We start from the raw sequence: 27438 nt of genomic DNA, 5'->3' as shown, positions 1-27438 counted from the left end.
CCGGTTTCCTGACATGACCAATGTCATGAGACTGCTGCAGCCAATCATTAGCCATGGTGGAAGAAACATTGTTCTTCCGTTCAAAAAGAATTCTAAAGGTTGCTGCCAATCAGTGGCTACTGATTGACTGCAGCAGTGATGAGAGATAACAATAGATGTCTGGGAATTATTTTTGAGTTGTTTTTTTTTCTTTAATTCATACAGCACCCTGGGGCAACTGATAGTTGTCATCAACGATGCTTATGTAAAGAGCCAAGATAACCCATAAGTAGTGGAAAAGAATAATAAATCTTCACCTCAAGGGTGTAATTTACTCAAAGCTTGAATTAAAAAGTTTATATACTCTCTGTGCCAAAGTGGATTAGCCCTATTATTACTGTAAATCACAGACAATCCCTTTAACTAATATCTGCAAATTTCCTAGAAGTGTGACGCATTTCCGTCAGATGATTAACTCCCTTGCTCGATTTATTGCAAGATTGATCTGCCGTAATTACAGATGGCTTGATACGTTACAGTATGGCGCAAGCTTAAATCTGTTTTTATTAGATAACACCCAAATTATTAAGACATGAATTCTGTGCCGATCAATACTGAACACATTCCTGATGGTTGCATTGTGACTTTTTTCCTTCCACATGAGATACATGAGTATATGACGGCTTTGTGCTGTGCTTTACAGCTACCGAATGCTGTGCAGGAAATCTACAAAGGCGCATATCTCTTTACTGTTTCTAGGGTAAGCATTGTGTGACTGCAGAGGAAGGAGCAAATTCTTTACAATGTGAAACGCACTATTAAGTGTCCATTGTGTCTGAAGTCTGCTCCTCTCCAGAGATCTGACTTTTCTTTTCACGTCACAATGTCGTGTGATGGTGATATACTATAGGCCATCTGAGATTAAAAAGAAGATTCTGTGGGTGCTTATAAACCTAAGGGACGTCTAATTGACATTACTCAGTGTAGGGACTACCTGTTAGGTTCTGCTACCAGAGCTAAGGAAAGAGAGGAGATCTGTCCCTACGATAGAACTCAGCTTGATCCCTACGATGTAACAGGGAACCTGATCCTGCGATCAGACCTGCTAAAGTCCTCAGCTAGTCTGTACAGAGACCTATAGATGTGGGGAAGGAATCCCTACAAGTACTAGGGACTGGGAGCAAAATGGACACCTCCTAACAGAAATAGTAGCAGACAGACGAACAAACAAAATATATAGAACACAGAGGTCCGGAGACCAAGCAAACTAACAGAGTTAGATACTGAGCACAGGCTAGCTAAAGAGTAGTAATACAATGAAGTCCAGCAAAGCCAGAAGGGCGGAGCAGGACTAAATAGGCCAACAAGGTCATGTGACCAGCAATAGAAAAAACGTAAGAGCAAGGTTCTAACAGTACCCCCCCTTCTAAGGAGGATACTCCGGATCCCCTAGGACCAGGCTTATCAGGAAATCTCCTGTGAAACGCCCCGATAAGTCTGGACGCGGAAACATCATCCGACCTCACCCATGAGTTATCCTCAGGTCCGAAACCTTTCCAGGCCACGAGATACTGCAAACTACCTCTATACCGTCTAGAATTAAGGATGCGAGAAATTTCATATTCCCCGTCCTCCACCACCGGAGGAACAGAGGCAGAGGCGTCACAATCCGACACAACAGCTTTTTTCAACAGAGAGACATGAAACACCGGATTAATTCTCCAGGAGGTAGGAACCTCCAACCTAACAGCAGATTGGTTGACAACCTGAAGCACCTTAAAGGGCCCTACAAACTTGGGACCCAATTTCTTAGAAGGAATCCTCAACCGCAGATTCCTAGAGGACAACCAAACCATGTCACCAACAGCGAACAAAACCTCCTGTCGTTTCCTATCAAAGTAGTCTTTAGATTTTCTGTTAGCCTCCTGAAGATTACCACGCACATCCGTCCAAACTCTCTCCAAATTGCCGGAAAAATTCTCCTCCTCAGGCATGGCAGATACCAACTTGGAGAACGACCCAAACGACGGATGTCTCCCAGAACAACAAAAAAAAGGCGAACAACCAGCAGAAGAAGATGTATGATTGTTCAGAGCAAATTCAGCAAGTGGCAGAAACTCAGACCACCCCTCTTGATTGTCTGCCACAAAACAACGCAAGAACTGCTGAACATCCTGGTTTTTCCTTTCTGTCTGGCCATTAGATTCAGGATGATATCCGGATGAGAACGACAAATGAACTCCCAACCTGTCACAAAAGGCGCGCCAAAAACGAGCCACGAACTGAGGTCCCCTATCAGAAACAATGTCAGTAGGAACGCCATGAAGTCTGACAATTTCCTTGACAAAGGCCTTAGCGACAGTCTTAGCGCAGGGCAGTTTGACGAAGGGAACCAAGTGACACATCTTGCTAAAACGGTCCACGACCACCCAGATGACAGTAAAACCCTCAGAGGGGGGAAGGTCAGTTATAAAGTCCATAGCCAAATGTGTCCAAGGAGCACTGGGAACCTCCAGAGGGCAAAGTAACCCCGCAGCAGGAGTATGTGAGGACTTAGATCTAGCACATATAGTACATTGACGCACCCACTTAATGACTTCCTTCTGCCATCCAGGCCACCAAAAACTGCGACCCACCAGTCTCTTGGTCTCAGAGATTCTGGGATGACCTGCCAACCGAGATTCGTGACACTCAACAAACAAATCTCTCCTAAAGGTCCCAGGCACAAACAACCTCCCATGGGGAGTGTTAGATGGGGCATTCTCCTGTGCTTTAAGAATCTCATCTTCCAGAAAGGAGTCCAAAGCAGCTATCACAACACCTTCTTGTAAAATGTTCTCCTCTTTCTCAGCACCGACTATGGGAGAAAAACTGCGAGACAAAGCATCCGCCTTAACATTCTTAGTACCTGGGATGTAAGTAACGGAAAAATTAAACCGCGAGAAAAACAGTGCCCACCTAGCCTGACGGGCATTCAGGCGCTTGGCAGCATCAAGATATATCAGATTTTTATGATCCGTAAAAACCTGAACGGGAAATTCAACACCTTCCAAGAGGTGGCGCCAGTGTTCAAATGCGAGTTTAATAGCCAATAATTCCCGATTACCAATATCGTAATTCAGTTCAGTCTCCGAAAATTTTTTTGAAAAAAAGGCACAGGGATGTACTCCATCCCCGTTATCCTGAGACAATACTGCGCCAACCCCCACAGAGGAAGCATCAACCTCAACCAAAAACGGCTTAGTCACATCAGGCTGCATAAGGATGGGAGCAGAGGTGAACCTCTCCTTGAGATACACAAAAGCTTCAATGGCCTCAGCAGTCCACTGAACCGCATCAGCACCTTTCCTGGTGAGATCGGTCAGAGGTTTGACAATAATAGAAAAATTTTTAATGAATTTTCTATAATAATTGGCGAAACCCAAAAATATCTGTATCGATTTCAAACCAATAGGCCTAGGCCATTCCTGCACAGCTTGAACCTTCACCGGGTCCATCTCAAAACCTTCGCTGGAGATAATGTAACCCAAAAAACTAATTCTCTGTACAGCGAACTCACATTTCTCCAGCTTAGCAAAAAGCGAATTGTCAATTAATAACTGTAATACTTCACGTACGCTCCGCCAATGAGATTCCAGATCCGGCGAATAAATCAAAATGTCATCCAAATACACAACCACATTTTTGCCGATCAAAGGTCTAAGGATGTCATTAATAAAATTCTGAAAAAATGCTGGAGCATTGGTGAGACCAAAAGGCATAACCAAATTCTCAAAATGACCCACAGGAGTGTTAAAAGCAGTCTTCCATTCGTCACCCTCCTTCATGCGCAACAGATTGTATGCCCCCCGAAGGTCAATTTTAGAGAACCACTTGGCCCCCACTAACTGGTTAAACAGATCAGGAATCAATGGCAGTGGGTAAGGATTGCGTACAGTAATTTTGTTAATCTCACGAAAATCCAGACAAGGACGTAAACCGCCGTCCTTTTTTTTTACAAAAAAAAATCCAACCGCCACAGGAGACTTAGAGGGCCTAATGTGACCGGCGGCCAAACTTGTCTGTATGTATTCCTCCAAAGCCTTTCTCTCAGGAATAGTAAGGTTAAATAAACTACTTTTAGGAAGAGTCGCTCCAGGGACAAATTCAATTGTACAATCATAGTCTCTATGGGGAGGCAAAACCTGCGATTCCTTCTCAGAAAAAACTCTCCAAAAATCCTGAATAGGAACAGGCAATTCCCCCCTATCCACAGCTGCAATACGCCCGTTACAACACTTGTCATAACATTTATGGCTCCAGGATTTAATTTCATTGGTAGACCAATCCAGTACAGGATTGTGCAATTTTAACCAGGGCAATCCCAACACCACTGGAGAAGGCAAGTTATTCAAAACTACCAAATCCAATTTCTCATGGTGAACACCATTAATAGTGAGAGGAAATTCACAGACCTTGAGTGTAACATTCTTCAAAGGGGAGCCATCCACAGAAACCACAGCAATGGGGGATGACAAAGGTTCGGGTTTTAAATTGAGTTTTTCCAAGAATCCCCCATCAATTACATTCAGAGTAGACCCACAATCGACAAACACCCGAAATTCCATTAATTTTTCCTGAGCAATAGTGGAAGCAGCTAAAAATACACCCTTGGAATTTAAACAGGCAATACGGGCATGACTGACCATTTTTTTTTCTTTCTTCATACGAAGCACACAGCTTTTAATGAAATGACCAGAATTTCCGCAATAGAAACACAAACCTTCAGAAAATCTGCGGTCCTTTTCTTGAGAGCGAGGTGCCATCGCTCCAATCTCCATCGGCTCTCCACTGTCAGTACACACATTCTCATGACCAGAAACTGACATAGCAGAGGATTTGCTCTCATTAACCCTTGCACGCAGTCTCCTATCCACCCGTATAGCTAATTGCATAGCCTGTTGCAAATCTTCAGGTGTGGGATAAGCAATTAGCAGGTCTTTAACCCTTTCACTAAGCCCAGCAAGAAACAGACTCTTCAGAGCAGAATCGTTCCACCGTATTTGAGTAGACCACCGACGGAAATGAGTACAATATTTTTCCACATTACCTGATCCCTGTCTCAAACGTCTCAACTCAGTCTCAGCAGATGAGACACGGTCAGGATCATCATATAATAGCCCCAAAGCAGAAAAAAAACTATCCACTGATCTAAAGCATGTATCACTAGGTTGCAAAGAAAAGGCCCACTCCTGAGGCTCTTTGCGCAAAAGTGACATTATGAACCCTATGCGCTGGGATTCATACCCAGAGGACCTGGGTCTCAAATGAAAATACAATAAGCAAGCATTTTTAAATGAAAAAAATTCTTGGTGTTCACCAAAAAATAAATCAGGCAAACGTACCTTAGGCTCCAAGAAATGTGCTCCAGGACAGTTACTCACGTGCTGACAGAGCTCGGCCACCTCCAGAGAGAGTCCCTGCAGGCGTTTAGCCAAATCCAGAACCGACACCATGATGGAACAGAAAAATCTTTCCTTAGAGAATTTGCAGGCTGGACTTACTGTTAGGTTCTGCTACCAGAGCTAAGGAAAGAGAGGAGATCTGTCCCTACGATAGAACTCAGCTTGATCCCTACGATGTAACAGGGAACCTGATCCTGCGATCAGACCTGCTAAAGTCCTCAGCTAGTCTGTACGGAGACCTATAGATGTGGGGAAGGAATCCCTACAAGTACTAGGGACTGGGAGCAAAATGGACACCTCCTAGCAGAAATAGTAGCAGACAGACGAACAAACAAAATATATAGAACACAGAGGTCCGGAGACCAAGCAAACTAACAGAGTTAGATACTGAGCACAGGCTAGCTAAAGAGTAGTAATACAATGAAGTCCAGCAAAGCCAGAAGGGCGGAGCAGGACTAAATAGGCCAACAAGGTCATGTGACCAGCAATAGAAAAAACCTAAGAGCAAGGTTCTAACACTACCCTGTTATAACACAGGTTAAAATGTCTTCATTAGGTGGAATATGAGGATAAAAAAAATATATATTCCCTATGTTATATGAAATTTTTTATTATGGCAGCTTAAATTAAATATATTGTGAGAGTTTTTTTTGAGTGTACAAAAGCTGCAGGCTTTTGTTGTGGAGGGACTGCATTGAGTAGATGTAGTTACAAATACGTGCTTAGTTCCTCTCTAGACTGTAATGTATCACCTCTTACTTTTAATTTGCGTGTGTTCGCTTTCTGTACTCCTCCATGTTATGATGCAGATCAACGGTTACTATATAAATCAGCTCATTCTCCCACAATGTCTGATGATTCTGCTGAAAGTTGAAATCTGCAACATTCTTGATATACTGTCCGTGTAATAGGACTTGTTATCTTTCTAAATGATTAGAGAAAACATACTATGCTTGAACAGTCACATCCCAAAAATAAACTCACAAAAAATATACAAAATACAAAATTCACAAATATACAAAATACAAAATTCACAAATATACAAAAAACACTAAATGCATACAAGTTAAAACCCATTGAAAACATGCACAACGCAATGTACCATAATATAAATGACAGTCTAGACTCGAATAATGAGACTATAGACTTCCCCATATAAAATATAAGTGAATATCCAAAAAAAAGACCGCCTGAGACTGTAGAGAACATGTGATAAACAAATGCAAAAATAATCAATAATGGAGAAAATAGCACAGCATTAGTGTTGAGCGAACATGCTCGACACTGCTCGGTACTCGCCCGAGCATCACACTACTCGGGATGTTCGGCGAGCACCAAGCATTTCTGGCTTACTCGGGCGGGAGCTCGGGTCTCCGCCCTGCATGTTTGGCACTCTTTACAGAGCCAATGAACATGCAGGGATTGCCAGCAAGTCACTGTAATGCCGCAGCCATGTTGGTTGTGGGCATTACATTGATTGGCTGGCCGCACAGCGTCACCTCGAGTATTTAAAACCGGGCGCCGCCATCTTGGACACAGATGGCTGGGATCAGACAGTGTAGGGACAGCGCTGCTGATTTAGGGAGAGATATATACTGCAAAATATACTGCAAGTGTAGGGTCTGTAAAGGCTGCCAGATCAAACAAACAGTCCTTCTCAGGACTAATATCCATCCCAGATATCAGGCAGGCAGGCTGTATAGGAGACGCAGTGGTTATACCAGCAAACGCTGCATTACTGTCCTGTGTGCTCCTGTTGCTGAAATTGCTTGACTTAGCTCCAGGTCTCGGGGGCCAGGAAAAGTCCTTTTTTTTTCATCTAAATCCTCTTTTTTTTCCTCCTTCACAATGCACAAATACCCGTCTTATTAACCTTTTGGTGTCTCCCCCCACCCCCCCCCCCCAAAAAAAAAAAAAGTGTGTCTGTGACAGTTCAGACACGAATATATCTGTTTAAAATAGTCTGGTGTAGGCCAGAGAAACAGAAATGTGGTTTTGCAGTTCCACGGGTCAAACCTCTGTATTATCGACTTTTGGGCCATTTGTACCTAAAAAAAAACAGTTTGAGTGTGTCGCTCACTGTTCAGCCGCAAATATATATATATTTAAAAAAGTCTGGTATACACCAGTAAATTATAACTGTGGTTTTGCAGTTCCACGGTTCAAACCTCTGTATTATCGACTTTTGGGCCATTTGTACCTAAAAAAAAACTGTTTGAGTGTGTCGCTCACTGTTCAGCCGCAAATATATATATATTTAAAAAAGTCTGGTATACACCAGTAAATTATAACTGTGGTTTTGCTGTTCCACAGTAAAAAATCTCTATTATCCTGCTTTTGGCATTTTTTGCCGTAAAGAAAAACAGTAATAGTGTCTCCTGATTGTTCAGACACAAATATATCTGTTGAAAATAGTCTGGTGAAGGCCAGAGAAATAGAAGTGTGGTTTTGCAGTTCCATGGTTCAAACCTCTGTATTATCCACTTTTGGGCCATTTTTACCTAAAAAAAAACAGTTTGAGTGTGTCGCTCACTGTTCAGCCGCAAATATATCTATTTAAAATTGTCTGGTATACCCCAGTAAACAATAACTGTGGTTTTGCAGTTCCACGGTAAAAAATCTCTTATTATTCAGCTTTTGGTATTTTTTCCGTAAAGAAAAACAGTAATAGTTTCTCCCTGATTGTTCAGATTGTTTAAAAGAGTCGGGTGTAGGCCAGAGAAATAGAACTGTGGTTTTCCTCTTCCACGGTTCTAATCTACTTTTTATTACCCTTTTTCCATTGATAGTGCGAGTGTAAGCTATTTTACTTCCTTTACAATGGGCAAGGCGCGTCGCAAGGGACGTGGAACTGGACGTTCTGGTGATGGTGCGTGCAGAGGACGGGGCCGTAGCCAAGGTGAAAATGTGCCACAACCAACAGCCACATCTTCTCGCTCCCACTTCTTGACCAAATTACTAGGGAAGCACAGAACAACACCAGTATTGCGAACTGATCAGTGTGAACAGGTTATTAATTGGATAGCAGATAATATTTCCAGTTACCTGGGCACCACCACCTCCGGTCTGTCTTCCACACGGTCAAATCTTAGTAGCCGTGAGTCTCGACCGCATACTCTTCCTCACCCTGATGCTCCTTCCACCCACCATGCCGAGTGTCGTCAGACAGCAACTGATCCCACACTTGGACACTCTGAAGAGCTGTTCACTGGTCCATTTCCATATTTGTGCCCCTCGCCTGCTCCGCTTGAAGTGGTGGAAGAGGAGAGCCCATGAAGCGATGCCCAAATATTTGAATAGCCACGGCCACAGGAAGTCGACGCTGGCAATTTGTCACAAGAGGTGGACGATGACGAGACACAATTGCCAGGAAGTAAGGAGGAGGATTGTGGTGCGCAAGTGGAAGAGGAGGAGGTGGTGGATGATCTAGTAACTGACCCAATGTGGCAGGAGGACATGCAGAGCGAGGCCAGCAGCACACAGGGTGAGGGAGGCAGAGTACCCCAAAAGACAGAAAGAAGCAGTGTGGTGGCTGCACACAGAAGGCAGGCAACAGTTCCCCGTAACACCAACACGAGGGACGTTGCCAGTACAACCTGTAGGTCTTCCAGAGTCTGGAATTTTTTTAAAGACTCTGCTGATAACCCCAAAAATGCCATTTGTACCACCTGCCATGCCAGCATCAGCAGGGGTGACAAAACTACCAGCCTGACCACCACCAGCATGATCAGGCACATGGCAGCAAAGCACCCGACTTTGTGGGGCGAACCCCAGGGTCCATGACCAGTGTCAGCGGGTGTCACCACTGCTTCTTCCGCTGTTGTACGTGCAATAGAACCCCCTGTTGTGTGTGCAAGGCAATCCCCTGTCCATACTGCATGCAAAGATGCCCCCTCCTCTCAGTCTTCACTTGTTATGGCAGTTTCTCAAGAAACAGCATCAACGTCCACGTTCACGTCCCACCGCTGCGTTCAATTGTCCGTATCCCAGACCTTTGAACGAAAGCGGAAATTCGCAGCTAACACCCCACAGGCCACAGTCCTAGATTTGCACATTTCACGACTGCTTGCGTTGGAAATGCTGCCTTTTAGGCTGGTGGAGACAGAATCCTTCGCAACCTTATGGCGGTGGCCGTCCCTCGGTACTCGGTCCCCAGCCGACACTATTTTGCCCGGTGTGCCATCCCCGCACTACACAAGCACGTGTCCCAAAACATCTGCCGTGCCCTCAACAACGCAGTTACTGGGAGAGTCCACCTGACAACGGACACGTGGACAAATGCTTGTGGCCAGGGATGGTACATCTCCCTGACGGCACACTGGGTAAACATAGTGGAAGCCGGGACCCAGTCGGACCTTGGGACGGAGAACATCCTCCCCACACCGAGAATTGCGGGCCCTATGTCAGTCAGAGTTGCCCCCACAGTGTACAGCTCCTGCGCATCATCCTCCTCCTCCTCATGTTCAGCCTCCATCTCAGATATCACCACATCAGTTACAAGCTGGAAGCACAGCAGTACTTCCTCCGCCAAGCAGCAACAGGCTGTGCTGAAACTCATAAGCTTAGGTGAGAAACCTCACACTGCTTGTGAGTTGTGGACAGCTGTGAAAGAGCAGGCAGATCTGTGGCTGACACCGCTGAATCTTCATCCAGCCATGGTCGTGTGTGACAATGGCCGTAACCTGGTGGCGGCTCTGAGGCGAGGCGAGATCACACACGTATCATGCCTGGCTCAAGTGCTTAACCTCGTGGTTCAGCGGTTTCTTAAATCGTACCCCGAGTTGCCAGATCTGCTCGTCAAAGTACGCCGCCTGTCAGCTCATTTTCGCAAGTCGGCTACAGCTTCCGCCGCCCTTGCTGTGTTGCAGCAGCATTTGCAGCTTCCGTCACACCGACTGGTGTGTGATGTCCCCACATGTTGGAACTCTACCCTCCACATGTTGCAAAGGATTTGAGAGCAGTTGTGGAGTACCAGCTGCAACAAGGCCGTCGATATTCAGGTCAGATTCCACACATAAGACCTCAGGAGTGGACCTGGATGTCTGACATATGTACCATCTTGACAAACTTTGAGGAGTCCACCAAGATGGTGAGTGGCGATGACGCCATCATTAGCGTCAGCATTCCACTTGTCTGTCTTTTACAACGCTCTCTGCAGAGAATTAAAGAGGAGGCATTGCAGCCAGAGTATGATGAGATGGATCAAGAAGCCATAGCGGTCGATTGCACACAGCCCAGCCTCATCTCATCCCAACGTGCATTGGGGGACAATGAGGAGGAGGAAGAGGAGGAGGAAGAACAGGAGCTGGTATCATGCGCTGTAGACGGTAGTACCTCTACAACTGTCATACTGTCTGTTCAGCGTGGGTGGCCTGAGGACAGGGGGGAGGAGGAGGAAGAGGAGGAGAGCATGGTCAGTCGTCATCTTGGTGAGGACACGGAAATCTTGCCCGTTACCAGTCTGGCACGCATGGCTGACTTTATGTTACGCTGCCTTAACCGTGACCCTCGCGTTGTCAAAATGTTAGGTGACAGTCATTACTGGTTGGTTACACTTGTAGCAGATGCTAACTTCTATCATCATCATCATGCTCCTCACCTTGGCACTCTCAACTCCCCTGATGGAGAAGCTAAGGCCCACAGGAGGAGTCTGGTTCTCTGGTGGGCTCGTCTAATGCTGCCCTAAAGCAGGCCAGGCTAAGAAAAGTGTGGGGGAAGTTTACAGGAGAAATAGGGGCGGCTGGGGACCGTTTATGGACACCCGGCCGCCCCCAGGTGGCTGGGGACCATGTGTGGACACCCGGCCGCTGGGGACCGAGTATAGACACCCGGCCGCCCCATGGCTGCTGGGGACCGAGCGTGGACACCCGGCCGCCGGGCGGCTGGGGACTGAGTATGGATACCTCGCTGCCGAAGCAGCCATGAGGTAGTGGCCAGCTTCGGCCTCCTCCAAACTAAAAGGCCCCATTTCAAGTGAAAGCTAGCAGTATGGTATTGAAGCCTGCAGGTGGGTGGGTGGTTGGTTGTTTGCATATTTGCGCTTGCATTGCAAGGAATGGGGGAGGTACAATTGAACACTGCCCTGGGACAAGGACTTGCACGGGGATAGTTGCAAGTCTGCATCTTCTGATATGGCAAGGATCACTTCTGATGGGCACACTTTTAGGCAGCGACCTGGGTGTCAGAGATGCTTCCAGGGGTCTTCCCTATGCTGTTCCCATGTCTTTTCAGCACTGTATGCATGTGTCACACAGCACATGGGCAGATAAGGTTGTAAAATGTTAAAATGACATTTCCCGGTGAATGCATTTGTCACGGTTGAAAGCAATACAAAAGTGCAAAAACGCATAAAAAATGCTACTTGTGAACATAGCCCAAGGTGTGGAGTATTTTTGTTTTTGGTTATTTATTTTACCTTATACACAAGTCTTTACCCTGGAAAGAAACTTCCTTAACATATTTCACAGGAAAGCAGTTTCAGTTTCGTTTTTCAATGTTTTATTGTGAGCCCTTAAAAGAGGCTTAATACCTCTGACTACGTTGTTGACAGCAGTGACCTGGGGGTCAGAAATGCTTCCTGGGGCGATCCCCATGCTGTCCCCATGTCATTTGAGCACTGTCACTATTGTTTTGCGCACTTGTTAGGCTTTTAAAAGACTGCCAGGGGTGCCGCCGCAAAAATGCTCGGGTCCATTTCCGGTGACTACCTCTTGAAGCTCATCAAGAGAATGCCAAGAGTGTGCAAAGCAGTCGTCAAAGCAGAAGGTGGCTACTTTGAAGAACCTAGAATATAAGACATATTTTCAGTTGTTTCACACTTTTTTGTTAAGTATATAATTCCACATGTGTTAATTCATAGTTTTGATGCCTTCAGAGTGAATGTACAATTTTCATAGTCATGAAAATACAGAAAAATCTTTAAATGAGAAGGTGTGTCCAAACATTTGGTCAGTACTGTATATACTTATTTTAAGTCATTATAATGTTGTTAATCTCACTTATAATGAAAAAAGAAATGTGGTATGCAGTCAGCCTCCTTCAGTGCCTGTTACCGTTAAAATTTTTCCAATAGTAGTGAATCTTTCTTGAGGCTTTATTGGGTTTTACATGAGTTATTACTTCCTGTAGACAATGGCAAATTACAAGAAGCCTGTGGAAACACTGCATAGTGAATCACCTAGTGTGCTCTTTTGGAGGAACCATCCTTGGTGGTTTCACCTAGCAATGCCTAGAGAACGTCATCGAGAAGGAGATGTTGAGTTGATAGAATGAGCTGTTGAACCTTTGGTGTAGTAGACTAAGATTGTTTTAACTTAACTTCCAGAGTTTTGTGTCCTACCACTAAAATGGTGTGGGCTGAGCTCATTGTCAGCCCATGGGGTTTGTGACACAGACATCAACCCAACGAGGACCCAATATGCTTTTGGTTGTGTAATGACTCCACCCTGGAGTAGACTATGGCAGGGACTGTTGGGAAATTGGAGGACTGGTGATCACTGCGTAGGTGATTGACTGACTGCCCTAAGGTTTGAAGTGTGGCCTGAATGGTTTAGTCCTTTAATCTACAATTGTAGGGGGAGCTAGTTAACTTTCAGAAATCGGGCCAGGGGTGGGAATGTCTCTCCTCCTATGTAACTGATAAAGAGATGTATTGTGCTGTTATCCGAGATGTAATTTAGCTGTTCGGAGCTTCAGCTGTGATAAGGCAACATTGATCTGAACCTTATTTGACGATCTCAGTAGCTTGCCTTAAGTTACATTTCATTTATTGAACTGTTAAACATATCTTCTAGAATATTCACATATATTATACATATATAGGCATACACATTTTATACGGCAGTCACCTGTGCTCCTTGGGATTTCTGCCCACATTCTCCATCAAATGTAGGGATTACACTCTTTGGCAGTGGTTGAGTTAGGCACAGGGAGCAAAGCTCTTACTCAAGTTGGAAATTTATTTAACTTCATAAATCTTCAAATGAAAACATATGGCCTTTCACCGGCAAAACAGTATAACATAAAATAAATCCGTCTCTCAGATGTATTAGCTCACCCATTTATAATGCTCTCCAAGTGTAATTCAGTCTTGGCTGCAACTGATCAACACAACAAAGGTATTTCCACCTCTACTCCCAGATAATAGCTGAGGCAGCTGACCTGCCTTAAATAGCCCCTCTAGTCCTGGAGGTGGAGATTTGGGAACTGCCAGTCCCACTCAACTCTTGTGGCCATTTCTAAAGCCCGGACCCAAAATCCAGTCCATTAAAAAAACTCTCGGCACTAACGCTGCTGGAGCCTGTTCTTCCATGCTCACATCACTGAGGTTAACCACCTCAGTGAAACACATTTCCCTTCCAACTGCCACCTTACAGTATTTACCTAAATATTTGAGCAAGTGACAGGTCCTCTTTAACTAGGAATAGTGAATAATTCTTGTTACAGAGAATAGTCCTAAATTCTCAAATTCCTTGAAGGATCTACTAAAAAATACAGTGGCATACTGAGACTAGTATACATTTTTAAAAATGATCCTTTAAATGCATCTTCATTTAAATGATAAATCTATAATTTTTTTTTTTTTTAAAGTTTGTTCAAAAATTTCACACAGCCCCATTGAGTTTCCTGCAATAATTTGCACATATACAGTATCTCACCATAAAATATTCTGATGTCATATTTCCGTATTATGATGGTCTTAGTAAAGTTCCCAACTAAATAATAAAACAATTTATACCCATAGGTATAGATAAAAACAATATATTTGCAATTCTAATAGTAGGAAATGAAGTAAAAGCACAAAATAACAAGGCCCCAGTGGAGGGCTATTAATATTGTTTGACATTTTTTTTACACACCTACTACTTTAAAATTGAGAAACATGAAACTGTGGAAATACTATAGGGACCATCACTCATTCCAACACAATATCTACATAGTCAACCAATACAAAAACAAGAGGTTATAAATTTTGCAAGCTTGGAATAAAAAGATTTACCGATATTTGAGTTCTGGATCAAGGATTTCAGATTCTTGATTTAACTACATTTCAATTTTAGTATGAACATTTCAGTGTTTTTTTTTAACAAAAAGTTGTATTTTCCTTCTATTGAAAATATCCGACTTACTGAGAGACTTAAAATGTGACCCTGTTTTTAACAGATGATGGAAATGAAAGATCAGCGTAGTTTATTCATTTTGGAATCCTTTTCAGTGGAAAATGAAACGGGAGAGGGGTCCTTGTTACTTCAACCTCAGAATAGTTCAATTCAGTGTATGTCGACCTTGAAATTCTGATCATTTTGTAAAATTAGTTTCAAACAGGCTTTATTCAGACTTTTTCGAAAGAATGAGGTATAAAAAAAATGACATTGTTTAAATCACATTTTTATGTTAAATATAATTGAAACTTTATTTTTTTCAATTTCTATATTAAAAAAGGAGACTGGCGCTTTCTGTTCTATAGAAGTCACTTGTCAGCAGTCTCATTATCATTACAAGCAGGAATATAACGAAAGGTAATGCCAATATATAGAAAACAAAGGATCCACTATTGGAAATAGTGCTGGACACAGCTCATCCCCTACCACCTCTCTGCACAAAGACCTCTGCACAGATCACAAGGCGCGCTCAGAAAACTCTAGTTTCCTTTGGTCACGTGAATACTGTTAAGGATGTCTCCAAATGCTGTTAAGGCATCATTCAGACATCCGTTTTTCTCATGTGCAAGAAAAACGGACCTATTTTGATCAAAGTTTGATCAGAGTGTGGTCCAAGCATCATCAGTTTTTCTCGTACATGAAGAAAAAAAAACTTTCTCCACTTTCTCCAATGTGACACTTTCGGAAATGTATTCCATTGATCATAAGCCATATAGATCTTGTGGAGCTAGGAAACAAAATGGTGCAACACCCTTTTAGACTATCCTATTATTGTCTCAAGCTATTGTTTGCTGATTTCTTTTGCTCCAAATTTTTCAAAATGATACACATGGGTCATGAATTTTGTGCAAAATCAAAAACTCTGTTCAGCTTTGGCCTTTACCATTTTTTGCAAATTGTTAGTGCGAGAAGTCAAGTTTCTTAAAAATGTTTACAAAATTTGCATAAAAATTAAAGACTAGAGATGAGCGAACCCAAACTTAAAAGTTCGGGGTTCGAACCAGTTTGTGTCCGGAGCTAAACACCAAACATGGACTTCTCCTGGAAGTCCGTTGCAAAGTACGGAGTTCTTGGGAAGTGTGCGTTGCAGAGAAAGAGAGAATTTTTTTCCAGATCCAAAGTTTGGGTCTCCATTGTTTTCAATGGGGTTCGGGTTCTAGTTCAAATTCGGGTCAGGTACCAAAACCCAAACTTCCACTGGTCCGCTCATCCCTATTCAAGACATATATAAGTAGTAACTGAACTGTACTTAGGCAAAAAAATTGCACATTTTTAAAAGTCCCAACTGACTAATCAACTAAGAATATATTGAAACCCAAAGCTGCATCCACCATTATGAACATAGAAAGAACACAGGTGAACACGTATGAAATGGACTTTAAAAAGGGCCTAAATTAAAAGTGGAATAAGACAAATGAAAAATAGGCAAAAAACACCAAAAAATAGACAAAAAACGCGCAAATACAATAATGAATCAGGCCCCATGTTTCTATTTTCATCATTTAAAGTCTATGCCCACATTTGCAGCCATATTTTTTTATTGTTTCAATGCATTAAAAATCATCTTTAGTGATTGAAGCTCGACTGAAATGTTGAAATAAAAAATGAAACCCTTGTTAATGTGTTTTTAAGAATTTTTAAAAATGTAGTCCAAAACTGCAAGTAGTAGCATTAGCAGTAGCAGCACCTGTAGTAGCTTTCCTCACTCTTCTAGTAGCTGTAGTTGCTTTCCCCACTCTTCTAGTAGCTGTAGTAGCTTTCCCCACTCTTCTAGTAGCTGTAGTAGCTTTCCCCTCTTTTAGTAGCTGTAGTAGCTTTCCCCACTCTTCTAGTAACTGTAGTAGCTTTCCCCACTCTTCTAGTAGCTGTAATAGCTTCCCCCACTCTTCTAGTTACTGTAGTAGCTTTCCCCACTCTTATAGTAGCTGTAGTAGCTTTCCCCACTCTTCTAGTAGCTGTAGTAGCTTTCCCCAATCTTCTAGTCACTGTAGTAGCTTTCCCCACTCTTCTAGTAGCTGTAGTAGCTTTCCCCAATCTTCTAGTCACTGTAGTAGCTTTCCCCACTCTTCTAGTCGCTGTAGTAGCTTTCCCCACTCTTCGGCTGTGTGCCCACGATGCATTTTTGGTGCGTTTTTTGGTGCGTATTTGCAGCGCGTAAACGCTCCAGAAACGCGTTGCATACCTTATCCCATGACTTCCTATGACATTCTGCAAGTTCTGTGCACATGGTCCGCATTTTTTGTGCGCAGATTTTACTTGCATAAAAAATACAGACATGACCAATTCTTGTGCGTTTCTGCATGCGTATTTGCCTATACAATGCATTGGAAAAACGCATGGCAAATACGCATGCAAAGACGCGTCAAAAACGCATGTAAAAACCGCATGCGTTTTTCTGCCAAGGAGATGCAGAAATGCTCAGGAAAATTTCTGCTTCATTTCTGCATCGTGGGCACTAAGCCTTCCAGTAGCTGTAGTAGCTTTCCCCACTCTTCTAGTAGCTGTAATAGCTTTCCCCACTCTTCCAGTAGCTGTAGTAGCTTTCCCCACTCTTCTAGTAGCTGTAGTAGCTTTCCCCACTCTTCTAGTAGCTGTAGTAGCTTTCCCCACTCTTCTAGTAGCTGTAGTAGCTTTCCCCACTCTTCCAGTAGCTGTAGTAGCTTTCCCCACTCTTCTAGTAGCTGTAGTAGCTTTCCCCACTCTTCCAGTAGCTATAGTAGCTTTCCCCACTCTTCTAGTAGCAGTAGTAGCTTTCCCCGCTCTTCCAGTAGCTGTAGTAGCTTTCCCCACTCTTCTAGTAGCTGTAGTAGCTTTCCCTACTCTTCCAGTCGCTGTAGTAGCTCTCCCCACTTTTCTAGTAGCTGTAGTAGCTTTCCCCACTCTTCTAGTAGCTGTAGTAGCTTTTTCCCCACTCTTCTAGTAGCTGTAGTAGCTTTCCCCACTCTTCCAGTAGCTGTAGTAGCTTTCCCCACTCTTCTAGTAGCTGTAATAGCTTCCCCCTCTCTTCTAGTTACTGTAGTAGCTTTCCGCACTCTTCTAGTAGCTGTAGTAGCTTTCCCCACTCTTCTAGTCACTGAAGTTGCTTTCCCCACTCTTCTAGTAGCTGTAGTAGCTTTCCCCACTCTCCCAGTAGCTGTAGTAGCTTTCCCCACTCTTCTAGTAGCTGTAGTAGCTTTCCCCAATCTTCTAGTCACTGTAGTAGCTTTCCCCACTCTTCTAGTAGCTGTAGTAGCTTTCACCAATCTTCTAGTCACTGTAGTAGCTATCCCCACTCTTCTAGTCGCTGTAGTAGCTTTCCCCACTCTTCGGCTGTGTGCCCACGATGCGTTTTTGGTGCGTATTTTCGTGCATATTTGCAGTGCGTAAATGCTCCAGAAACGCATTGCATACCTTATCCCATGACTTCCTATGACATTCTGCAAGTTCTGTGCACATGGTCAGTATTTTTTGTGCGCAGATTTAACTTGCGGAAAAAATATGGACATGACCAATTCTTGTGTGTTTCTGCATACGTATTTGCCTCTACAATGCATTGGAAAAACGCACGGCAAATACGCGTCAAAAACGCATGGAAAAACCGCATGTTTTTTTCTGCCAAGGAGATACAGAAATGCTCAGGAAAATTTCTGCTTCATTTCTGCATCGTGGGCACTAAGCCTTCCAGTGGCTGTAGTAGCTTTCCCCACTCTTCTAGTAACTGTAATAGCTTCCCCCACTCTTCCAGTAGCTGTAGTAGCTTTCCCCACTCTTCTAGTAGCTGTAGTAGCTTTCCCCACTCTTCTAGTAACTGTAATAGCTTCCCCCACTCTTCCAGTAGCTGTAGTAGCTTTCCCCACTCTTCCAGTAGCTGTAGTAGCTTTCCCCACTCTTCTAGTAGCTGTAGTAGCTTTCCCCACTCTTCTAGTAGCTGTAGTAGCTTTCCCCACTCTTCCGGTCACTGTAGTAGCTTTCCCCTCTTCTAGTCGCTGTAGTAGCTTTCCCCACTCTTCTAGTAGCAGTAGTAGCTTTCCCCACTCTTCTAGTAGCTGTAGTAGCTTTCCCCACTCTTCTAGTAGCTGTAGTAGCTTTCCCCACTCTTCCAGTAGCTGTAGTAGCTTTCCCCAATCTTCTAGTAGCTGTAGTAGCTTTCCCCACTCTTCCAGTCGCTGTAGTAGCTTTCCCCTCTTCTAGTCGCTGTAGTAGCTTTCCCCACTCTTCTAGCTTAGTTGCTCCGGTCGTCTCCACTGGTCTTCGATTACTTCCTGCAATGATCATGTACAGTACATCATTTGCATGACCGCTGCAGCCAATCAGTGGATTTATGCCTTTTATATATCGTCACTAAGATTAGTGATGGGCTGCAGCCATCATGTAATGTACGGCATGTTGTTGCTGATTTCTGTGGAGACTTGCAAGGACTACGGGAGCGGCTGGAGATTAAAGAGGTAAATAGAGGGTTGTTTTTTTTATTTTACCCATTCTCTGCTCTTTTCTAAACATTTGCAAACACCTTTTTAAGAATTTCATGCAAAAGTGTCACTGTTGATGTTGGGTTAGAAAATCAAACCCTATTGGGCTGCATTCACAAGTGCAGTTTTTTTTATTTTGTGTTTTCTACTTTGGCCAGATACTAAAGTAGATGTAAAATGAAAATCTGAAGGAAAGAATTCTACTTCCCTCTTTTGCTTCCACTATCAAACTGTAGGAAAAATTGCATGTGTAAATCCAGCCTTAGGGTTTTCTGATGGGAGTCCCACATTCGGGATCTCCTTCAATGAGCCAAAGCAGAGGATATCCGAGCATTACTCAAACAGCCCACTGATTTCAGTTGACATTGTGCACTACTTTGATCCCCGTGGTGTAGCGGCGACGGGGGAATAGTAACTTCTTCCTTCTCAGATTACAGCTGATCACTGGTGGGATTCCAGCAGGAGGACACCTTGTGATCAAATTTACCAATTTTTATTTAAAAGAGATTTTCCAAAATTGAAGCTCTTTAATCTTTAACTATGAAAATCTCGTGCTATCCAACACCGGATGGAAAAAAAAAAATTTAATTAGGTTGTATTAATATGAAGCCAAGTAATATTAAGTATTACCATGTGACAAGCAATTATTCTTTTTAATTAGACATTTATGGAGGAGGGAACAAATGGCATCTTCTGAACAATCTGTAAATTGCTACCCTGATGAACATGACACAGCTTGGTGAGACATGCTGGTGCTAATCCTGGAGGTTCCCTTTATCTGTTAATAAATTTAATGAAAGGTAACCTCTGCTAGATTGGTTCTGAAGGCTAGTCAATTCAGGACCTTGGCGCCTTCTGAGCATGTCCATCTATCACTGATGGGGGATGGAGAGGGGCCATGGTGCCTAAAGCTGTGCTACAGGGTGGGCCATGAAAAACAACACCCCGATTCTTGCTGAAAGGAACAATCCTACTTGTTGTGATCAAGTGACTTAATAAAATTGATGGAAGATGTCCATGTCCACCACATTTTCATCAAAAAATATTGCACCCACAAGTCGTGTACTTGTAGCCGAATTCAAATGCCTAATATCGGATCCTGAAATGGCTGTTGGTGCGGCTCATGTGAATTTTCTGTGTGCCCGGACCTATTCTGTAAATTAATAAAACCGGACTTCATAGTTATATTGTGGTTGAAAATAAGACACGTGTCCATCAAGTTCAATTCGGGGATGGGAAAGGAAAAAAGGAAGAGGTGTAGGTATATCCATAACGCATGATCCTGCCCACCCTAAAGAACAAGTTTTTCCTTCCTGATCTCTAGTATTGATCAACTGGGTCAACATTCAGAATTAGAATTTCATACCTGTACGTGAATATTTATTTTCTTCCAAAACATCATCTAAACAATTTTGGAAAGAATCAACAGTTCCCGCTCTCACTAGCTCCTCTCCTCTGGAGATTGAACCTTATTTAATCAGAAGGAGAGAGTGTCCGTTTGTCTTTAAATAAAATTCATTTTGAGCCTATTTTCCATATGGGCCATTTATATACTTGTACAAGTTAATCATATGCCCCATTTAGACATCCTCCATACCCCTTATCAGTTTTGTGGCTATTCTTTGTACCTTTTCTAGCTCCGGTGCATTTTTTTTATGAACTGGTATTCAGACCTGAACTGTATATTCCAGATGAGGTCACACTGATACTTTGTAGAGTCATAGTATTACATCTGTCTCGCGAGTCCATGCCTTCTATAATACATGACAATATCCTGCTGGCCTTAGAAGCCACTGATTGACACTGAATGCTGTTATCTAGTCTGTGATCTACAAGTATACCCAGATCCTTCTATTCAAGTGAATCGCCTAGTTTTACTCCCTCTAGAACATATGGTGCCCACATTATTCTTAATGCCCAGATGGATAACTTTACATTTATACACATTGAATCTCATCTGCCAAGTGGATGCCCAAAAAGTTATAGTTTTGCAGGGTCCCACCATCGGACTCCCTTTTATTAATGGTGCAACGTACATTATAACCTTATGCTGTTATTAGATAAGAGCTGATCAATATGCAATACCCCGATCCAGCATCCAAGTCAGTGGTATCTGGCAGCTAGACTGGGACTCGTGTATCGCTTAGATTCTGGAATCCTTGGTGCAATTTTTGATTGGCCAAGGCTGGCGTAGCATCATCTGTGCATCGCATAGCACAGATGACGTCACGCCAGCTCTAACCAATCAAATGCTGTGGGTCTCCCAACTAGCCACCAGGTACCCTGATCTGGACCGGAGTCCCGCAAATTGATTCCCTTGTCTCTAGTATTATACATGATATAAATGATTGATTTGTATAAAAGATAATTACAAATGGTGAACTCGACACTACTGCATCTGCCAAACCTTACATAAACTAGCTGCCGATTCATCACTACTGATCTTTTGCACGCTAGACTTAATAAAGGGGTAGTCTGAAATGCAAATGAATTTTCCTCTTAAATCTGTCACACAGGGTGTGGGAAAGACTAAGTGAAACACAGAGGGAAGAGGGTAAGGGGGCCCACACACTAGGGAAAGGGGGGGGTGGAGACCACTAAGTCTCGTCTAGTGTCACCCTGTCTTAACTACTGTCCCTATATTGGCTCTTCACCAATCGCTGCACGTGTGCCTCACTCTGAGTTTCCCTTGCGTATGGCTAAGGACAGGGGAAGGGAAGAGATGAGCACTTGTTGATCTTCACTAAACTCTATAGACAACAAGGGTAGACAAACAGGGGGGGATTGTTTAGCTTTAGACGACTCCAGAAAAATGCGCACGTGGCCTCAAGCTCCGGAGAGGATGAAGTACTGCTCTTGCTAAAGCCTCACAAGTAGAAATGAATATCGCCGGCACCTCCCTCTCAGACACACCAGGTATTTATACACTCAGGCCAGGGAGCTAATTAGCCAGAGGGAGGTAGCCGCTGGGTCCTACAGACAGCCAGCCTCTAAGAAGTTGTCTGTAATGCCAAACGTAGAGATCTCCTGCAACCAACAGCAAGGCCACTGTCTGTCACCTCTGACACACCCGTGACAAAATCCCTATCTATTTAGTGCCACAATTGAAACTATTTTCTAATATATTTTAATGAAAAATTCCATATCCTTCCCTAACTTCACTATCTAACTGCTTTTTTTTCTCCCCTTCTTCCTTTTTGATGATTTTTCGTTTGAGAATCCCAATTCGTATTGGGATACTCAAGCTAAATGTCATCAGTAGGCAGAGGCTGTAGTCCCTGCTTCCTCCCTGAAACAAAACATCATCAATGACCTTTACTTCAGGGGTTGGACTAGTCTCTGTGCGATGTGCACAATGACAGTGCACTCTCTCGACTGGTCAGCTCAGCAGTAACGAGCCGGCAGCAGAGCATTGTCAGAATACCCAGCATGCAGAGACCAACACTGCCCTCAAAAGTGGCATCACTGGTCTCTGTATGCCGGATATTCTGAAAATGCACACTGACAGTGCGCTCTGTTGCTTGACTCATTACTAATACTCTTAATTAAGATATGGCACAAATTAAGACTGGAGTACATTTATATCTTCATTTGTGCCACATTTGTGATATAAATTATCATGAAATTGTTGGGCTGCTCTTCCACTAATTTCTATGCATTTTTCAAAAAGTTGTTATTATGAGCTGCAACATTTCAGGCAGTTTTATGTTAGATTTTTGGCGCAAACTGTTTGGTGAATCGGCCCCGATGTATTTTATTGCAGATTGGAGGGCTGACCTGTATAATATTATTGGGGTTGGGATGACAAATTACCAGCTATATGATTTGAATATCCTGCTTTCCAGGTATATTTACAGCAGTCATACTACAGTAGTGTTAGATGTAAATGATAGTCTATATTTCGGTTTTATTTCAATGATTAGAGTCTAGTTTCTTTTTTTTCCCTGGTGCCTAAGGTCAGGAATGTTTCTAAATATCCGTGTCATAATTAAAGGAACTTAAGCATGTCATATACGAAATAACGATCTAAACATTTCCAGAGAACGCCATCTGCCCTCTTCTAATACAGAAGTTTATAGCACCAGCTACTCTTTATCCCATAAATCCAAGTACCTGTTAATTAGAAGTCCTAAACGTAAAGATAACCAATTGCACATAGTCCCATTGCTATGGTTATGTTATATAATGCATGTCAGCCTTTATTTGACTGTTAAATCACACAGCTGTAGGCTTTATAACTTTATTGCATGCCAGTACAGTATAATAACCTATAAAAGTTTTATTGAAGATGTTCATTCAGCGTAATGTAAAGATTATTTATATAATACCTGTTATCTTCTTACAATACGTCCAACGCTACAGCTGCATATTAAGTCCTGTAATGTCACCTGATTGTAAAATTTGGAGTGACATCATATTTTACTGAGATCCTGACATGTTTTAACCATGGTTGTTAAAAATGTACCTCCAGAAATGACAGCTTGGCAATGGTCTTGAATATTAATGTGTAGGGTCTAGAGATGAGAGAATCAATTAGAAGCAAATCAAACTTCACAAAAATAATCAGATTTGCCAGAATCCAAATTTTGATTTCACTCAAATCCATGGAAATGAGGGCTGAATTCTTCATAAAGATGTGAAGGGGTTAAAAAAAATCCCCAAAAAATTATACTTGCCTTGTCCCTCACCTGTCCTGCCACCTCTGCTTTCCACCCGGTCCCCTGCTGATTCATTATTCACCTACTCCGTCTTCTTCTCTTCGGTCTTCACTCTTCAGCATCTTCTTCATAGACTAAGCCAACCGCGACGTCATAACATTGTGGAGCAACTCGCATCATGACGTCATGTGATGCCTAGTCAGTGACTAAAGCATGATGACGTTATGGGAGGTCTAGTCAGTGATCCATGCATCTTGATGTTGTGGGTCTTTGCACATCATGATGTCATGGAAGGTCTAGTCAGTGATCCATCAATTCATGACATTGTTGGTCGCTGACCGTTATGACATCATGGAAGGTCTAGTCAGTGACCCATGCATAATGACATTGTTGATCATTGCACATCATGATGTTATGGGAGGTCTAGTCAATGACCCACGTATCATGACGTTGTGGGTCTTTGCACATCATGAAGTCATGGAGGTCTAGTCAGTGGTCCACGCATCATGACATTGTGGGTCGTTGCACATCATGACGTCATGGGAGGGCTAGTCAGTGTTGGAGGCACTGAAGAGTGAAAACTGAAGGGAAAGAGCGAGCAGAGGATCAAGACGAGGAGCTGCTCTAGGACAGGTGAGGGTTTGGAGAGATCTTGGAGCATAATAGATGCAAAATCAAAATTCAGGTGAATCTGTTGAAATACATTTTTGGTCATTTCTATCAGGCATATTAAAGTTCATTGGGCCAACTTTGTGGTCTCTCATGAAAAGTTTGTGAGAGTTTTTGTACCTCTTTTCCTATCCATTCTATGATAATTAATCCGTGTGACATAACCCAGCCCTTTAACTGAGCAGGGACTTATCTGATTGAATCAATGCCTGTAGCTGCAATGCAGTAAAACGTAGAAGTTCCTGCAAATCGCTAGAGATAAGATCTAGCACAATGGTGTAATTAAAAGTGCCTGGACCCCAATTCAAAATCTGTCTCCTAATATTAGGTAATGGTACATTTTTAGCCCGAATAGAATCCAGCGAATAAATAAACATCTCCCAACAGAGTCATGTGGTGTTTTGTTTTTTTTTGCAAAGTTGGTCATATTATACTACATACTTTGAGATGTGTTGAGCCAAGAAGACGCACAAGGAATAGTACATTATGTAGTTGTAGATCTTACCTTGGTTTGGTCGATGGGTGGATTTTTTTTTTTCAAGCAAAAATTATTTCTAATAAAAATCTATTTGAAGAAAAAAATAAAAATATATGTGTAGGTGTGTGATGTATACCAAAGCGGATATAGCATACTGAGAGAAGAGCAAGGAGTTCTAACAAATTTGTTGTCACCCATAGCTAAAGTACTACACATTAGTCAATGCAATAAATTAGAAAGATTACAATGTAAAGTTTTTAGTTTTTTTTTAAGTTTTCTTTAAAAGGTAGAAAAAAATTGAAGTTTGTCTCTGTAGACAGTTTTATCACCTTTTCTTGTTCATTGTTTAAAGATGTTGTGGGGAAAATTCATGTTTAATACAATGAAAAATCTTAAAGAGATTCTCTGTGGGATACAAATTATTTTTTAAAACTAGTTAAAAATAAATTTAAAAAGTCATGCTCAAAACTTACCTCTCAAACCTTACCAATCCCCCCGATCCTTTTTGGTCTTTACTTCCTTGTCTATCTCGACACATCGTAAATGGCCAAAAATGCCGATCAGCCAATCATTAGACCCGCCTTAAATAGTGATTGGGTGAACACTGAACAGACATTTCCAGTGCGTTGAGATATGACCAAGAAGTAGAGCGAAAAGTGCATTAAGTAAGTTCTGAAATCGGATGCCGCAGCTGGGGATTTTGTTTGGATTATTGATACTTTAATTTTTTTTTTTTTTTAGAAAATTTGAACTCTTTCAAAAAAGTTTTTCATGGGATAAAACGTATCTTTAAAAGAATGGCATGCTTAAAAAATATATATATATATATATATATTATAATATAATATGTATAAATTATAATGTACATTATATCTGAATTAACCCCGCATTAAACATGGCGTTCTTTCAAAAAAAGTTTTTCATCCATGTGATAAAGTCTTATTTTTAAATATATATATTTTATATTTCACAATTATATTCATTTAAGTAAATGTGTGGTGTAAAAAATTAGATCTTTTTTATTTTATTTTAGTGTTGTGACTAAACCCAAAGTGTGTGCCACCTCAAATATACTGTACAACCTCCAACTTTAATTTAATTGGGCTGAATTGCAAGAACAAGAAACAGACAATAAACCTGAGTGATGCAGTTTGAGAAAAGAAAAGGGAGGCTTTTTCTCTAACCCCCATTTCCTATTTTTTTCTTTCATTGGGTGAAATGTTTATTATGCTTTCTATTTTATTGATTTGTATATATTATGTGAATATATTCAGACATCACTGATTGTCTTTGCCCAGAATGTATTTAATTATGCATAGATATATCAGAATTAATTTATTGATATGATCGGTAATACATTTCTGTCTTATTGCTGCATTTATCACACAGTTGAATATCCATCCAGTGCATATTTTGTAAATGGTATATATTTCCAATTATTATTGCTGTTTGCTATAGAATGTCTAATGACCGTGTTCTTAAGAAAGCTGTCACTGACAATTCTTTTTTATTGACAGCGCATTGCAAAGTGTTATGATGTGAACATGTCAAGTGTGCACTTATATGAAACAAACACTCAGGATATCTTCTTCCTCCTTTTATTTCTGTTTATTGTTAAAGTAACTCATAATGTATCTTTTGACAGTAGCTGTTACACTATTGCATACAACACTCGGCTTTCTTTGCCTTACGTTGTATATTTTCTATGTGTGTTTCCATCCTACTGTATATATATGAATATATATTAAGAAAAAGCATTTGGCTCTTTTTATTTTGTTGTTTTAAGGTTTTATATTTGCTTTTTGTTTTCTATTTTACCTCTTTATATATAAATATTTTTATTATATTTACTTTTTCCCGATCCCCTTCTTCCAAATGCTTTTTCTTTTTTCAATGAAACCAAAGCCAAAAAATCCATATCTCTCTCTTTTTGTTTCTGTTTTTTTGGCATCTCCCCCAATCCTTTCACTGATCCCTATCTATATCCACCCCTCACCCTTACCCATTTTACCAATCCTACCCATAAGTGGGGTGAGATGCCTGTCACAAATTAAAAAAAAGTAAAAAAAATTAAAACTAACCCCCTTGAACACAAACTTTTAAATTGTGGCATTTAAAAACAAAATCCTCAGAAAATTTCTTTATAATTTTTAATTTTATTTTTTTGTGACGTTTCTCTAAACTTGTCGTTTATTCGTTTTTTTTTCTTTCTTTCCTCCTCTATCCCCCTTCCCACTCCCACTCTGTTCTGATTTTTAACCCATCCCCCAAAATCCGAAGTTCCAGCACATCTGACGTTAAGCAACCAAGGTACGGATTTAATCCACTTTTTTTTTCTTTCCCTATTCCTTGATTTATTTTCAACCCTTCATGCTGTCTCTCTCTTTCTCTTCTTTCAATATCGCATCACTTCTGTCATTCATATTCTATATCTTTCCTTCATATGTGTCTCATGCATCATTGGTTTCAATCACATTTCATTATCATGTATACCATTGGGGAAAGAAATAGTGTGAGTGTATTTTTTGGAGTTTATTTCTTTTTTTTCTTCTGTTTCTCCTTTCCTTCTCTCCTTCTCCCCTAACCTTCTCACATAACCTT

The 27438-nt window shown here is 41.8% G+C and overlaps 1 protein-coding gene across 18 annotated transcripts in view; it reads left to right on the top strand.

The window, feature by feature from the left end:
* The window catches only part of NRXN2 (neurexin 2), a 961844-nt gene that overhangs the window by 334101 nt on the left and 600305 nt on the right, over nt 1–27438 (top strand). For 16 of the 18 annotated variants that reach the window (XM_073658343.1, XM_073658342.1, XM_073658335.1 and 13 more), the window contains exon 5: nt 27118–27147. The exons of the other annotated variants lie outside the window; for them this stretch is intronic. In XM_073658343.1, coding sequence (XP_073514444.1) covers nt 27118–27147 — 30 coding nt within the window. The remainder of the gene's footprint in view (nt 1–27117; nt 27148–27438) is intronic. 18 annotated transcript variants of the gene reach the window in all.

The sequence above is a fragment of the Phyllobates terribilis genome, unplaced genomic scaffold, assembly GCF_046119375.1.
Source record: "Phyllobates terribilis strain yellow unplaced genomic scaffold, ASM4611937v1 Scaffold_13__5_contigs__length_258822181, whole genome shotgun sequence".
Taxonomy (NCBI): domain Eukaryota; kingdom Metazoa; phylum Chordata; class Amphibia; order Anura; family Dendrobatidae; genus Phyllobates; species Phyllobates terribilis.
Note: the sequence above shows the minus strand (reverse complement) of the source record. Positions and strands in the feature narration are given on the sequence as shown.